General features: G+C 40.7%; 1 protein-coding gene across 7 annotated transcripts in view; it reads left to right on the plus strand.

Moving 5' to 3' along the window:
• Positions 1-16,286, plus strand: part of TBCCD1 (TBCC domain containing 1) — a 51,541-nt gene that overhangs the window by 31,370 nt on the left and 3,885 nt on the right. For 3 of the 7 annotated variants that reach the window (XR_005984167.1, XM_041731432.1, XM_041731431.1), the window contains 5 exons: positions 5,345-5,723; positions 8,684-8,839; positions 12,301-12,667; positions 14,662-14,848; positions 15,003-15,500. Coding sequence is in view for 6 of the 7 variants with exons in the window: in XM_041731432.1 (XP_041587366.1) it covers positions 5,345-5,723; positions 8,684-8,839; positions 12,301-12,667; positions 14,662-14,848; positions 15,003-15,500 (1,587 nt within the window). In the remaining variant the exon portion in view is untranslated. Of the gene's footprint in view, positions 1-329; positions 515-2,607; positions 2,694-3,312; positions 3,488-5,344; positions 5,724-8,683; positions 8,840-12,300; positions 12,668-14,661; positions 14,849-15,002; positions 15,501-16,286 lie in introns of those variants that run through there. The other 4 variants (XM_041731433.1, XM_041731434.1, XM_041731435.1 and 1 more) reach the window with 4 other exon arrangements.

Here is a 16,286-nt window from a genome sequence, read left to right on the forward strand (position 1 = left end):
CAGCGCGGTACACTTCACCTCCGAGGCGGCGCGGGCGGCCAGTTAGGCCTCGGAATTGCAGCCGCAGCTCCGGGCCAATTAGAGGAGGAAACGTCAGAGAGACGCGCCGCCGCGGGCATCCGCTCGGCCCCGGTAGCCACGAGTCGCAGAAAACTACGTAAAAAGGCGGTGGGGTCCAGGAGTCCCGCCCCTCCCCGCCCACCTCGGGCTCTCCACCAATCACGAGGCTCCTCCTCCAGGACTGACCAATTACGGGAGGGAGGACTTACCTGGTGACGAGACTGGGAATTTCATTCATCTGGAGCCTTACGCTGGGTGCGGGAGCAAAGGGTCACCGGAGAAATGGGCGGGGACAACTACTCTGCGCCAACTGTGAGGCGGACGCACGGCTTAGGAGATCTTACTTTACCCTCTTGGAACAAGCCCCGAAGAAAATTGCCTCGGTTTTCACGGAGAAGAGGCCGTGGGGGCAGACAGACTTAGATTCGGATTCAGCTTCCATCACTTCTTAGCGGTGAGAACATCCTCCTTCCCTTGCCCCCGTCAAGCCTAAGCTTCATTTACAAACCCGAGGGCAAAACATTTTACTGGCAGTGTTGTGAAATTTAATGGGAGAAAAGCTGTAAACTGTCTAGCACAGCAGGCACGCAGTGTAGGACTCTTTGATTCCCCCCACCTACTTGTTCATGACAAAATTCTAGGTATCTTCCTTGATTCCGCCCCTACATCCTCTATCCAGATCTTTGCTTTTAAACTATATCCTCAATCTGTCCACTGCTGTACATCTCCACTACCTCTCTAGGCCAGGTCACGTCATCTCTCCCCTGGCAAGCCTTCCTACGTGGTCTCCCTGCCTCCACTCTTAATATTTTACACTCTCTTGTTCACTCCCGACCCCCAACCGCATGATTTTTTGCAAACGTGTCAGACCATGTCATTCCCCTACTCAAAAGCCTCGAATAGCTTGTCATTGCACTTAAAATAAAACCCCAGCTCTTTATGATAGCTTATAAAACTCTGTGTGCTTTCATAAAGCTGGGGGGAAAAAAAAGTTAAAGCCTGATAGGATCTGTGCCCTCACCTAGTATATACTCCTTGGAATGTTCCAGCAAACCTGGTTTTTTCTTTTTATGAATACACAAAATTCATTCCTCCCTAAGGCCTCTGTTCTTGCTATTATCTTTGCCTGAAGCACTCTTCCCTTAGTTTCTAACTTGGGTGACTGCTTTTTACACTCAGATCAGTTGAAATGTCACTACTTCAGAGAAGACCTCCCTGACTGGCCAATCGAAAATAGCTCCTGCTGAGTGAGTCCCTTATTCTTACACCCCACACTCACAGGACTGTACGTCAGTTTCAAGACAGCAGGGGTCTAGACTGTCTGGTCATACCTGAATAGAACAGCATCTTAGAACGGAGCCTACCACAGAATAAAAGTTGTTTCGACCGTGATCTAACTATGCTGGCTTTTTATTCTTGAGTCCTCAGATCAAATTCAGCATTGGCCCTCCCCCTCCCCCCCAAATGTATAGCACTTATTAATATGAAATTGTCCCTTTCCCTATTAATATGTATTATCTATTCTCCCTATTAAAATGTACACTTACGAAAGCAAGGATCTTACCTATTTTGTTCACTGCTGTGATCCTGGTGCCTAGCACTGTGCCAGACACACAGCTGTGATCAGTGATAATTGCTCTTGCAAAAAACAAAGGCATAGAGAGGTAACCGAATCTGTTCAAGGTCACTGAACTATTTAGTGGCGCAGCTTGAATTCTCACCAGGATCTGTTTAATCCAAAGCCCTTATCTACTCTCGGCTCTTACAGAGAGGTAAGCGGAAGACAAGGGTACTGCTTTCAGGAAGATGCCTACTAGAGGAGAGAGGGCACCCAGAAGAGAAACTAAATTGCATTTTACGGTCTTATTTATTTTTGTAACTCCCACACCTGTGGAGGCCATAAACGAACCAAGAAATCAGGAAATGGCCAAAAATCATTAAATGGAGGCTTCGAGGAACGCATGGTGTCTTCTGCGGGGGAGGGGAGGGCATCCCAAGAAGCTCCGGAAAGCGGTAACGTGGCGGGAAAGCTAACAATTTACCTGCAGGTTCTTTTGTTAAGGAGCTAATAACCCTGGGGGCTCTGGCTTTAGGCTACCTGGCTCGCTAGGCGGCTGCTGTGACCTGAGGGCTGTGTTCCTTTCACGTCTCCATGCCTTAGGTTACTTGTCGGCACAGCAAATGCGCTTCACTTTATAGGGCTCTTGGAGAGACTGCGATGATACACGTAAATGTGCTTTACCCGGGGCCGGCCCGTGGTAAACACTGTAAACTGTCATTGTCATTACACTACTGATCAAAGCGTGCTGACCTTACCAGCAGCTGTTGGCTGGCCGTAGCTGCATAGAGCAATAGAAAACTGCCTACTTTGCTGAGGTGGAAGGCGCCGACCAGAGAGCAGCAGAGTCGGGCTCCAGATCCCAGCACCTCCGCCCGGAATTTCCCAAGCCCGCGGGAGCAGCGGCGGGCCGCTCTAGCAACCTCGGCCTCCGGTTCTCGGTGGTGCGGGGCCTGGCGCCTGCGCAGTGGGTGCGGCGCCGGCGAGGGGCGGGGCGAGCGGGGCGCGGCGGGGCGCGCAGGGTGCGGCGGAGGGGCCCTGCCTTCGCAGGTAACCGCGCGCCGGCCGGCGCCAGGTAGGGAGGGCGGGCCGGGGAGGCTGCCCTTTGGGTCGCCAGGTGTCGGGTCCGCCACGGAGCCTGCCGGCTGGGGCCTCCCAGCTGTCAGAGTCCGGCCGGGGGGCTCGTGCGGCCCGGACTCGGACACGGACAGCGGCGGAGCCGGAGGACCGCCTGGGTCTCACGCCCACCTCCCCGCCCCCAAAACCCCGCGGCGAGCGCTCCCAGCGGCTGCTTCAGAGAGGGAGAGAGCCCTGGTTCGGTTACGGAATTGCACCCCGAGCCTCGGAGTTGCCCCCCCAGGGTCAGGGTTTCGGTTGCACACTCCAGGGCTGGAATTCAGGATCTCACAGAGCAGCCTCTTTGCATCTTGGGGCAAGCTAGGATCTTCCCACTTTCATCTCCCTTCCCTCCCTAGGGCAACGCTGAGCCCCCTTCCCGTGCACCGAGGCAGCCGCCCTTTACCCCCTGACACCCTTCTTTGGGTTCATGCTCACACGTTCCTCTACCTGGCTCTTCTGTGGCCTCACATCTAAGGCCACCCGTTCTGGTGATCCTCTTATGGATCCACTCCCATTTTTCAGAGATTCTCCCGAAACTTGGGTTCCTAAGGTACCTTGGTAACACTTGTCCAGGCTGGACAGACTTGAATTCTATCTAACCCAGGGCGGTGCCAATTTAAGTCTGTGACTTCAACTTCTCCAAGCCTCAGTGTGCTCAGCTGAAAATGGGGACAGTCATTATTTCCAGGTGTTTGAGAGGACGAAAGGAAGTGAAGAACAAAAAATGTTGAGCATGCTTCCTGGAACATAGTAAGCATTCAGTTGGTGCCATTTATTTATTTATTTATTTATTTATTTATTTATTTATTATTTATTTATTTAGCAGATAATCCCCCAAAGAAGTATGACTTTTTGGAATCAAATGCAAAACATAGTAATAGCAATAAAATATTTTCCACCAGTCACATAAGGAAGATTTTAAAGTGATGTTACTTAATGCTGAGGAGTGCTCAGTGGTCAAGTGGTACTCAATGGTACCTTGGTCAAATGATGGTACAGTTTGACACAGTCCTCTTGGAAAGCAATGGAAATATATGTCAGGAGCTTTAGAATTGTCATTTACTTCATTTCACCAATTTCAGCACATCTGAAAATTTTCTTGGAAATAATCATAGCACAGAAAATATGCAGAAAGATGGTGATTATAGCATTACTTGTAATTATGAGACATTTAAGCTTTGAATTTTATTTTAATTGAAGTATAGTTGATATACATTATATTAGTTTCACTCGTACAACATAGTGATTCGACAGATAAACACCACTGGGGCGCCTGGATAGCTCAGTAGGTTAAGCCTCCAACTCAGTCTCAGCTCAGGTCTTGATCTCAGTTGAGAGTGCAAGCCCCGCGTTGGGCTCCACACTGGGTGTGGAGCCTAGTAAAACAAAACAAAGAAAATACGCAATAAATGTAGCTGCCATCTGTTGGCATACAAAGTTATTACAGTATTACTGACTGTATTCCCTATGCTATACTTTTCTTCCCTGTGACTTAACTTATTTTATAACTGGAATGTTATACTTCTAAATCCCCTTTATCTTTAACCTACCTTTAAATTTTCCACAGAGGAAAATTTTAACCTATACAAAAGTAGAATAGGTAAATAAACCTACATGTGCTCATCACCCTGCTTCAACAATGAGCAGTATTTTGCCTATCTTGTTTTTGTAAAAAGTATTAAACCTACTTACTGTCCCAAAATAGGAGAACAGATGAGTAAACTTTATTTAGAGTGCTATGAAGCTTTTAAAATAACAGAATTATATATATATGCTATTATCACAAGTTTGAAAATTCAAAAACTAACATCCAATCTGTAGAAAAAGATATGAAGTACAATACGATATTGACTAGTTTCCCTTTGATGGTGGGACAGTAGATGATTTCTTCCCCCTCTATTTTTAGATATGTTATGAACATTCCATAAAATTATGTATTGTTATAACAAAGAAACAACAAACAAAATCTGAAAGCATTGCACCTGAACTAAGCACAAAGAATATGCCAGAGCAGGTTCACGGTTACAGAGAATAAAGGTGATGGATTTTTGCAGCCCATGCTTATGTGAGCATTTGTCTGCCACATATGTTAATGCTTCATACTGAACTGTATGTCAGCTAACACATCCAGATCTTTAGCCCACCATCCACACTATGTGTAACTGATTTGACCCTGAAATTGTATTCCCTTTATTTTGACTAGCATTGTCCCTCAGGGTAGGCAAAGATTTCTTGTGAAGAGATGACTCTCCCATTTCTTCTTTATTTCCTGAGCAGGATTCCAACTCATACTTCATGCACTTATACACTCTTCCTAAAACAACCACTTCAAACAATTCATGTAAGATAATTTTGTTTTATCACAAAATAAATTCTTTTCAAAATTTCTTGTTCAAATCGATTATAGTGAGATCTGACCAAAAATTTATTCTGCTCTTGATTAATAAACTAGATCTGCTTTTAAAAACTGACATAGTACATCTTAAAACAGTTAAGGGAGGGGGTCACCTTAAAGAAAATGTATAACTGGAAACAACAACAGCAAAAAGAAAATGTATAAGAGAGTTTTGTTTCAAATCAGTTTGTGAAAAAGCCTTTGTTTCCTAGGTATGCCAAGAAGCCTTTTCACACAGATGTCCTTCGAGATAATATGGATCAGTCCGGAGTTCTCCTCTGGGTGAAAGCAGAACCCTTTATAGTGGGTGCCTTGCAGGTCCCCCCTCCATCCAAGTTCAGTCTTCACTATCTCAGGAAGATATCCACCTATGTGCGAACCCGGGCCATGGAAGGGGCTTACCCACGCCTGTACTGGTCTACGTGGAGGCACATTGCATGTGGGAAGCTGCAGTTGGCTAAGGATCTGGCGTGGCTTTACTTTGAAATATTTGATAGTCTTGCAGTGAAGACACCAGAGGAGCGCCTGGAATGGTCTGAGATCCTGTCCAACTGCATGTCAGAGGATGAAGTTGAAAAGCAAAGAAATCAGGTATGGATTTAGATGAATGTGTGTATAATTATTTTGAGAAATACACTATCTTTCATTTTTGTACTAGCTCTGCAGCGTGTGGTTTTAGGTTAAGGACTGTTGTGATCCCGACGTGCCATTTTTTTTTAACTGTTCCAGGTGGGCAGTTTTTAATGAGTTAGCCCTCCTTTTAGCAATCCCTATTCATCCCCTCCAAAGCCACAATGTTACAAGAACCCTATAACTGAAAGAGAAAATACTTTCATTGACTTTAAAAATATTTTAAGGTAAGTCAATAGTTATGAACCGTTGATACGTTACAGTCTGGGAACGTGACTATTTTTAAGTGAGCATGTGCTATGTGCTGGGATTCAAAGATGATTGCAACAGCATCCCTACCTTCATGGAGTTCATAGACTAGTAGGGAAAGTTAGTGTGTAAAAGAGTGCTATTTGATAATGTGGAACATATAATAGTAAAAGTATGCATAAAGTACAGAAATAGAATAGGGAAGAGAATGGTTAGTTCTCACCAGAAAGGTGAGACATCAGGAAAGACTTCACAGAGAAAGTATATTAATCAGAGCAGGCTCATTACAGTAACAGGCAATCTTGGCATTTCAGTGGCTTAACACAGTAACAGTTTATTTCACATTCATGCAGCAGTATAACACAAGGCATCTGGTAGGATGATTCTCTAGGCTGCTGTTGTCCAAGCAACGACTCAGGGATCTAGTCATCTTCTGTCTTCTGGAACCATAATTTTATTATTAGCTTTGCTGCAGTTAAAAACAAAAATGAAATTGCAGTGGCTCACAGTAACAAAGGTGTATTTCTTACTTATTTTACGTGCAGGCTACACTTTAGCTAGGGCTAAAGGTTATGGCTTGGCTCTATGTGTCTACTCATTTTGGGAGCCAGGCTGAAGAAACGTATTCTGTATAGGTCATGCCTATTCTATGACAGAAGAAAAGAGCAGCAGAGCAGGAGAAAACTCATGATGCCCCTTAAAACTTTTGTTCTGATGGGACATAAACTATAACTAGTTTCATTCCATTGGCTAAAGCTTTGTTCTATGTCCTTGTCTAAAATCAGGTAGGTGGGGAAGTAAACTACCTCAGGATGTGGGGAAATCCCATGACCATGGGTCAGCTGTATAAGCCTCCTAGAGGATGTGGAAGTGAATGATTACAGGTATCATACAATTTGTCCCAGCCATACCCACTAGGGCCTCAGAGTCCTTCACTTCCGTTTTTTTTTGTGGACTGTTTTTGGGAGACTCGAAAGTGGCATATGTTAATCCACCCACATTCCATTGACTGTAACCCAGTTATATACCATGTCTAACTTCAAGGGAGGCCGACGAATGCCATCTAAATGTGTGCCCAGGAAGAAAAGAAAAGGTATTTAGTTAGTATCTAGCCATTCTCTGCCACACGGGGTAATATCTAAACAAGGTTTGGAAATTGAAAAGTTTGACAAGAAAGGAAAGACATTATAATTATTCATTAATTAAATACTGAGTGCCTACTATGTGTGAGGTACGGTAGTGTATACTAGATACAGAGATTAATAAAACCTTCAAGAAGCTCCAGATTTTTTGACTGCTTGTTATGTGCTAGATTCTATGCTAGTTACTAGGACTAAAAACATGAAAAAGATGAGAATCTTACAGTCTCATGAAGAAGGTGGTATATGAATAACGATAATATACCACATAATTGTTAAATGGAAGTATGTATAAAATCAAGGAATTTTGCTGAGTTAAAAAAGCCAATTCCCGAAGGTTATTATACTGTATAATTCCATTTATATAACATCCTTGAAATGACAAAATTATAGAGATAGAGAACAGATGAGTGATAAGTCAGAGGTTTAAGGAAGGGGTGAGGGTGGGAGGGAAGTAGGAAGTAGGTGTGGCTATCAAAGGACAACATGAGAGATTCTTGTGTTGATGGAAATGTTCTGTAACTTGATTGCATCAATGTCAGCACCCTGGTTGTGCTACTGTATTAATAACTTTGTAAGATGGGAAACTGGATACAGTGGACAGGGGATCTATTAGTTCTTATAACTGCATGTGAATCTACAGCTATCTCAAATTTAATGAAAAAGGCAAGCATTTAAAAAAATATGTAGAATCATAGGGTTCTGATTAATTAGTTCTAGATGGTCCTGAAAATCTGTACTTTTAAGTTCCTTAGATATAGCCATTTTTAGCCAGGTTGGCTAAAATACAGCTATTGGAGATGTTATTACATTTTTGTGTCTCCTATATGTATATGGGAATGAATATGTGAGGATAATCCTGAGCTTCAAATCCTGAGCTTCAAAACATAACCTCCTTCAAATAAGAAATGACTTCTAACCATCTATCAGAACGATAGTATTTTTTTAAATCAAACACTCTTTTAAGAACTTGATAAAAATCTGAGTCCTCTTCCCCCACAAGATGCACATACACCAAAAAATTACATTCAGTTCCTGATTTGTATTGATACCCTAAACTTTGTTGATAAGTCACTTAGGTTAGAGTAACCTCCGTATTTTGGTGAGATCTCCTTCTTCCTATCTTTGATCTATTTATTTATTCAAGTGACTAAAGTTTGTCTTTTTTTAACTGCAATTTTAAACTTCTGAAATAATATGCTTTTAAAAAGTATGTACTTCATCCTCTCCTCTTCATAGATTTTGGGGAGAGAATGTCTATGGCCATAGATGCTACCTAGCTTTCCGAGAAGGTGAGTGACTCCAGTTTCATTAGTTCTAGAAACTCCCATATCTGGACATCAGAGACATACATATCAAAGGCTAGCAAGTTTCTTTTTTCTTTTTTTTTTTTTTAGGCTAGCAAGTTTCTACATTTTTCTTTTTAGGATTGGCAAGCTATTGTGAATTTATTTTACTGTATCTAATTAGTTATAGACTAGGGACTTGTGTGGTTAAGGACATGTGTTCATCATCTCTTTTCTTTTTGGACAGCTTTCAGTGGACACCCTACAATTTCTGCTCTTCTTATACATACAGCAGTTAAATAAGGTCTCCCTGAGGACATCTTTGATTGGAGAAGAGTGGCCTAGTCCCAGAAATAGACCTCAGTCTCCTGACTTGACTGAAAAATCCAGTTGTCATCCTAAGGTACTATTAAAATTTTGGTCTCCTTCTTTGAAAGGAACAATTTATGAGGGAGATGATTTGCCTTCATTAAAAATTGTGTTGGGATTACTTATATAAGCCAGTCATTTGCTGGTGTGTTTTGTTTTGCTATTTTGTTTCTTTTCCTTATAAAACAAAATAAATATTTGCAGTCTTAGTCTAAATAGAGAAGTAATTTCCATTCCTTCATTGACACAAAAATCACATGATTTGGGGGCAGATTATTCACGGTTCTCATTAGCATTCTTATTATTGCAAATGTTAATGAATTTGAATCTACTTATTTGACTAAGTTAGAGTAAATGAGAAGATGTAGTGTTTGCAAAGTCAGTTGAAATCTACTGAAAAAATTTCTATAAAAATATCTTCTCATGTTTAAGTGACGTGCTTCGGTATACTTAAGTTCAGCACACTTATGTGACAATCAAGAAGTTCAACTTAACTGCCTCACATGAGTTTTAGAGATTGTGTTATTTCTTCTTTCTGGTTTTGTAAAGAAGGCTGAAATGTTTTTACCTGTTTATGTAAAAATATTCTAAAAAATCTTTAAGTAAAACATGGATCTCAGTATGACTGCCATGTGCAGGTTCTTTAAAAATGTTGTGAGGCAAACAAAAACCACCACAAAAGCGTCTCTGATAGTTGGTACTTTTATAATCTCCTTTTTCAAGTAAATCTGTCCACCCTTATATTCCATGATACAATTCCTTCCTGGTTGTACTGCTTATTCTTCATTTTCACTCTTCTTCATGAGCCTCCCCACTGGCCCCTACAGGCCACTCTTCCCCCAGGATTCTACTTGGGGCAATTTTGTCTTTTCACTAGACATAGTCTTTAAACATAATTCTTCTCTTCCCATGATTTTATATATCTCAGTGACTCCTGAGTGTGTCTCCATCCTGGATTTCCCTCCTCATGTAGATGCCCTAGCTATACTTAGATTCAGAATGTCCAAGTCCAGATGTATTAAAAAGGCCAATCATTGTCTGTTCTTTCCACACATTGTTTCCTGTTGAATGGGCACTGTATAGAGATGGTGTTTTGAACTAAGGTAGTCAGCATTCACATTAGCTCTGCCACTTAATGTCACATAATTTTAGGCACGTTGGTTAATTTTTCTCAGCCTTGGCTTCTCTTTTGTAAATGGGAATGATAATGCCTATTTCTGCATGGCTGTGAGAATTCAGTAGTTCATTAGCATAAGGCTTGTGGCATAGTAAACATCAGTTAATGGTGACTCTTAGTTTGTGCTATATATAGCATGACCTCTCCCAACAACTGATTAGACCAGAGATGGACACTTGACTAGAGTAACCCATTCATAGGTATGTATTTGAAATTGGTCTGATTCGAATTGATGACCTGGCCCAATCAGTGTCCCCAGGACCTGAAGAAATTACCAGTTTGTGATGGGTGCTTGAGCTGACAGCTTAGGTGGCAGTGGTACCAGAATAGCCACCATGTTCATGAGTGACCTGGACTTATAAGGATTAGAAACTATGAGGTAATCAGAGAAAAAAAATAGAATGGAACAGACTGGTGGAGACACTGGCCTCTGAGAGAGAAACAGGCTCAAGATGGCCTTCCAGTTCCAGTTCTGATGAGGCCTACGTGTACTTCATCAAAGTCTTACTTACTCTGCCTCCAAAACAATTTTTGTTTTTAAGATTTTATTTATTTATTCATGAAAGAGAGAGAGAGAGGCAGAGACATAGGCAGAGGGAGAAGCAGGCTCACTGTGGGGAGCCCCATACGGGACTCCATCCCAGGACCTGAGTCAAAGGCAGATGCTCAACCACTGAGCCACCCAGGTGCCCCCTTCCAAAAGAATTCTAATTTAAAAGTCTGTCCCTTTTTGGGTACCTGGCCCAGTTAGTGGAACATGCAGCTCTTTATCTCAGGATTGTGAGTTCAAGCTCCACATTGGGGGTAGAGATTAATTTAAAAAAAAAATCTTTAAAAATAAATAAAAGCCTACCTCTTTTCTTCCTTTCATAGGAATATTTTATAGGCCATAATGACATGTTAGGGGGTCCTTTATTTCTATAATTAGATCTACCTGGTCACTCAGCTTTAAGTCTACACTCCACCTACTATGCTGAACTTTCTAAATACAGAAGGATTATGTCTGTTTCCTGTCAAAACTCCCATCATTGATTATCATTGTCACTGTTTTCATCTTCTGTTCCATGGAGCCACCTCAGGCCGACTGTGGGTGAGGGGGATGCCGTAAGTGAGATGAAGAGCGACAGCTCTGCTTTGACATATTCTCTGGTATCCAAATGAGAGTTTGTTAAAAAGAAAAATGGTATTGCTATTCAGAAAATAGTTTTGAAGTCCCTGGCACACAAAATAAAGTCCAGATGCTTTAGTGTTTCATACAGGCCTTTCATGATTGGTCCCTGCCTACCATTTTTACTTTATCTGACACTTCCCAGCATTATTCCTAAAACTCACCCAGAACTTCCATTTTTCTGGACACAGCAGGTAATTTTACTGCTATTAATTTTTGCATATGCTATTCTGCAGGCTGAGAATGCCTTTTTTCCTTGTCTGTTTGCATAACTATCAACATTAATCAAGAATCTGTACAAATAGCACTTCTTTTTCCCCCAAGAGGGGTTCCTTATTCCTCTGAGGCTCATAGCATGTCTTTACAGATCTCTGCTATAGTTCTTATCCCACTGTGTAATAGTTGCTTATATTGTCTTTTCACTACATAGGCCCTGAGTTCTTTGAGGACAAGAACTATGTCCTATTCAGTTTGCATATTTCGTCACTTAACACTGCTCATACCACATAAGAGATATTCAAGAAGTCTCTGTTAAATGAATGAGCCAAATCATTGAGACATCTGCCAACTCAAAGCTTATTCCAAAAGTGATAACTTCTCTTAAATCTAGCTACTGTAAGATCAGTTGCATTGTTACATCTGGTGGAATTTGAAACTCCTCCTGTAACATGAGAAGGTAAATAAAGAAACCCAATGCTTCATCAAATGAATGTCCCAAGGTAGCTATTTTTTTTTTTCAAGGTAGCTATTTTTATGTTAGATCGAGACTTAGAGTATTTACTAGCTGTGTGACCTTGGGTAAGTTTCTTAACCTTTCTGTATATCCATTTCCTCATTTGTAAAATTGGCATGTTAATGGCATCCATTACAAGATGGTTGCTAGGATTAAATATGTTAAGGTTTGTGTAACACTTCATGTTGGCACACACGAAGGGTTAGCTATAGTATTACTTCTGAATTAATTAAGAAAGGAGAGAATCTGTTTATACCTATCACATGTATTAAAAAATCTTTATAAGGTTTATATTGTTGCCTTAAATGCTTTTTTAGGAGAGGAGACAAACTGGAAATACAAAGTAATTAAAATACAAAACGTTCAGGTCTTGTAAAATCTATTCTGTTAAGAGTGCTTTATTTTGATATTTTTTAGAACTGGAATGATTACAGTCACCAAGCATTTGTCTGTGATCATCTATCAGATCTCCTTGAACTACTTTTAGATCCAGAACAACTCACTGCATCATTTCATTCGGCACACAGCAGTCTAGTCTCTCGAGAAGCTGTCGTGGCTCTCAGCTTTCTTATTGAAGGTACAGTGAGTAGAGCCAGGAAGATATATCCACTTCATGAACTCGCACTGTGGCAACCACTACATGCAGAAAGTGGCTTCTCAAGGATCTCGAAGACCTTTTCTTTCTACAAGCTGGAAGCCTGGTTGAGAGCCTGTTTGACTGGGAATCCATTTGCTACATCTGCTTGCCTTAAGTCTGGAAAGAAATTGGCTTGGGCTCACCAAGGTATTTTTTTCAGTATTTTAATCTGTATTAAATTGCATGACAAGTTAAGGAACCTAGTGTTTTCTGGTGTGTTAATAATCACACAGCTTCTGTATAAGACCTAAAAAATACTGCTACTTAAAGAGAAAAAGGCAACAGCTCTCTTTTGTCTATGACTATTTCCCTCAAGGCAGCAATAGTCTGAGAGAGTTGATTTAAGAGTCTGGGTCATTTTGGTCACAGTTAATGGAACTCCAGCTTCAGCCAGTTCTCTCTTTGCTCTGTTTTTCTCCTTTCTTTCTCCCTCATCCTCTCACATGCTCATTTGTTTGAGGCTTTCCTGTTTTCTCTGTACCACAGCCGAGTTTGGCCATTCCCCAGTTACAACCTCAGAGAACTGATGTAAAAATGGGGTCCTTTTTAGGTACACAGATACAAGCAGATTAGATTTTTCTAAATTGGAAATTTCAAGTTACAGGAGAGAAAATTTGTCTTTGATTGCATCAGATACTTATTACTGACAGTCCAGCAATGGCTAACAGGATAGGTTCGGGTGCTGAATGACTTCTGGGGCCCAGGTATAAGTTTAAAGAGAAGTAGGTGAGGCAAATGCCAGGCAAAATTAATGGGGAAAAAAAAAGAGAGAGAGAGAGAGAGACCTAGAATATACTTCCACAATTTCTGAATTTCAAGGTAAAAGAAAAAACAGTTTCCATGTAATTAAATCAGTTTTGTATCCCATTTTCGAATCAGTTTTGAATCAGATGATTGAGCAATGTCTATAGAATCTCAAGCAAAAAGATTGTGATCCAAGAATTCTATATTCAGCCAAGCTATTGCTCTAGTATGAGGTCACAGACTTCCGGATATCTAAGGGTCCCATAAATATGTAGGACATACTACATAATTCTTGATGGTGATAAAAGAATATAGGCTCCAGTAAGCTTTTAAATGTTTTTACAATAGTCACTAGTTGGAAAAAGAGGCTATCTAACCTCTTAGGATTATACTGAAATATTAGCACAAGTGGATAATAGGATCACAAAAAATTTGTACCTTCTTTTAGCACTAGTATTTAAACATTTTCTACAATAGCCATATATTACTTATTTTATAAAAGGAAGCAATAAGAATTGTTTTTTCATGGGATCCCTGGGTGGCGCAGCGGTTTGGCGCCTGCTTTTGGCCCAGGGCGCGATCCTGGAGACTCGGGATCGAATCCCACGTCAGGCTCCCGGTGCATGGAGCCTGCTTCTCCCTCTGCCTATGTCTCTGCCTTTCTCTTTCTCTCACTGTGTGCCTATCATAAATAAATAAAATTAAATTAAAAAAAAAAAAAAGAATTGTTTTTTCAAAAAAATGTAATAGCATACTTATGTGACCTCATATTTGGCTAGTATTTTTTTACAAGGGTGTCCTGATAGCTTTCAGAGAAGTATAGTCTAACTAAGAAGCCAATCATAATGGTGAGACTGTACTAGGAGGGCAACCCCTTCACAGATTTTTTGAGAATCAGTTTGTGCAAGGTACTGTGTGTGAAAGGAAGATGTGCTCTCATTTACTAATGATGTAGGGGATTAAAGACATGAATCCAAATAGAATTCATGGAATGATGTGGTAAGTAGCTTAAGAGGGTTATGAAATTGGTATTATGGCAATTTCAAAAGATTAAGGATTGGGATGATAAATTAAGGAAACTTGTAGAAGATATTTGAGTTATTTGAATTGGGCCAGCTCTGTCACTAGCCATATGACCTTAGCCACAATCTTGAATGAACTATAGATCTTAAAAAACTTTTATGACAGACAATTATGAAATATTACAAACATACAGAAAAATACAGAGAACGGTATAGCAAACACCTCTTCACCCCATGCCTAGATCTAAAGTTTTTCCAAATCTTACATGTATCTAATTGTAGATATGTAGACATGTAGACATATGTAACCTCATATGGTTGATTGTGTGTCTTTGATTTGAAACAATCTCATTTATTTATATTTTTCTCAAATAGTTGAAGGGACGACCAAAAGAGCTAAGATTGCTTGTAATACTCATGTGGCCCCTAGGATGCACCGCATGGTGGTAATGAGCCAGGTTTACAAGCAGACCTTGGCCAAGAGCTCAGATACTCTGGTGGGGGCACATGTAAAGATTCATCGTTGCAACGAATCTTTTATATATTTGCTGTCTCCTTTACGGTAAGCACAGTCTTTACAGTGTTCTGATATTTTGATATTTTCTTTGGACTAGATTGATCCTTTTTTGCCATCAGAGAATAATTTTGTAGTCAAATATTCTTTTATCTAATTCTCATTCAGTGGAATTTACCTAATTTTTTTTTTCATTTTTCAGATCTGTAACAATTGAGAAATGTAGGAATAGCACCTTTGTCTTGGGCCCTGTACAGACTGCTCTTCACCTCCACAGCTGTGACAACATTAAAGTCATCGCTGTTTGCCATCGTTTGTCCATCTCTTCCACAGCAGGTTGCATCTTTCACATTCTGACGCCTACACGCCCACTTATTCTCTCTGGAAACCAGACAGTAACTTTTGCCCCTTTTCATACCCATTACCCAATGCTGGAGGATCATATGGCCAGGACTGGCCTTGCTACGGTGCCTAACTATTGGGATAATCCGATGATTGTGTGCAGAGAGAATAGTGACACAAGTGTCTTCCGACTCTTACCACCTTGTGAATTCTATGTATTTATTATCCCCTTTGAAATGGAAGGGGACACAACAGAGATACCTGGGGGTCTTCCAGCTGCCTATCAGAAAGCACTGGCTCAAAGAGAACAGAAGATACAAATCTGGCAGAAAACTGTGAAGGAGGCTCGTTTGACAAAGTGAGTGTTTTCTAGAATTGGTCTCACATAAAACTCCGTGGGAAAACAAATTAATCTGTCCATGTTTACAGCTGTACTAAAGTAATAAAAAAGATACAACGTGTCTTTTGTTAAGGTCAGTATTCCAGGCTGTTTGGTTGGGGTTGGGAACAAGTAGATACTCAAGAATTAGACTCCCTTCTTTTCAGAAACTTTAGTTGATAGATAAACAACTTATATTTATGAAAGGTCATATATAGAATATACCACATGATCCAATACTTGATGAATTGGTTTTCATTTTTAATTTACTTCTCTAAACTATATTGGTGGTTCTCAACCTTAGTTTTGCATTAGCCATCCAAGGGGCTTGTTAGAAATACAGATTCCTGGCTCCAACACACCACAGACAGACTCCCAAGAGTGGCTTCCTAATACTGCTCCATGCACTAATGCTAGTTTTTGTCAAAGTTTTTCCTAATCCATGGTAAAATGTGAAAAATAAGTGTGGTGTTTTAAAACAAAGCTAAATTTAGTCCACTGAAAATACTGTATTTTATTCTGAAATTATATCCTTCCTAAACTTGGGTGCTAAAATATCTTGTTTTTAAATTCCATGCTTGTGATAGTAGATGATCATGGTTTATTATGTTCACTGCAAAATTTTATTTCAAGGGTACTAGTCTGAACTCTAAAAGCCAGGGACATGCTGTATGGTTAACTAGAGATTCAGAAAACATCAGTGTGGGTAGGCAGGGAAGGTCTGTGGAGGAAGCAGAATTGGTGTTGAGCCTGGAAGAATTAGCA

The sequence above is a fragment of the Vulpes lagopus genome, chromosome 17 (genome assembly GCF_018345385.1).
Source record: "Vulpes lagopus strain Blue_001 chromosome 17, ASM1834538v1, whole genome shotgun sequence".
Lineage (NCBI taxonomy): Eukaryota > Metazoa > Chordata > Mammalia > Carnivora > Canidae > Vulpes > Vulpes lagopus.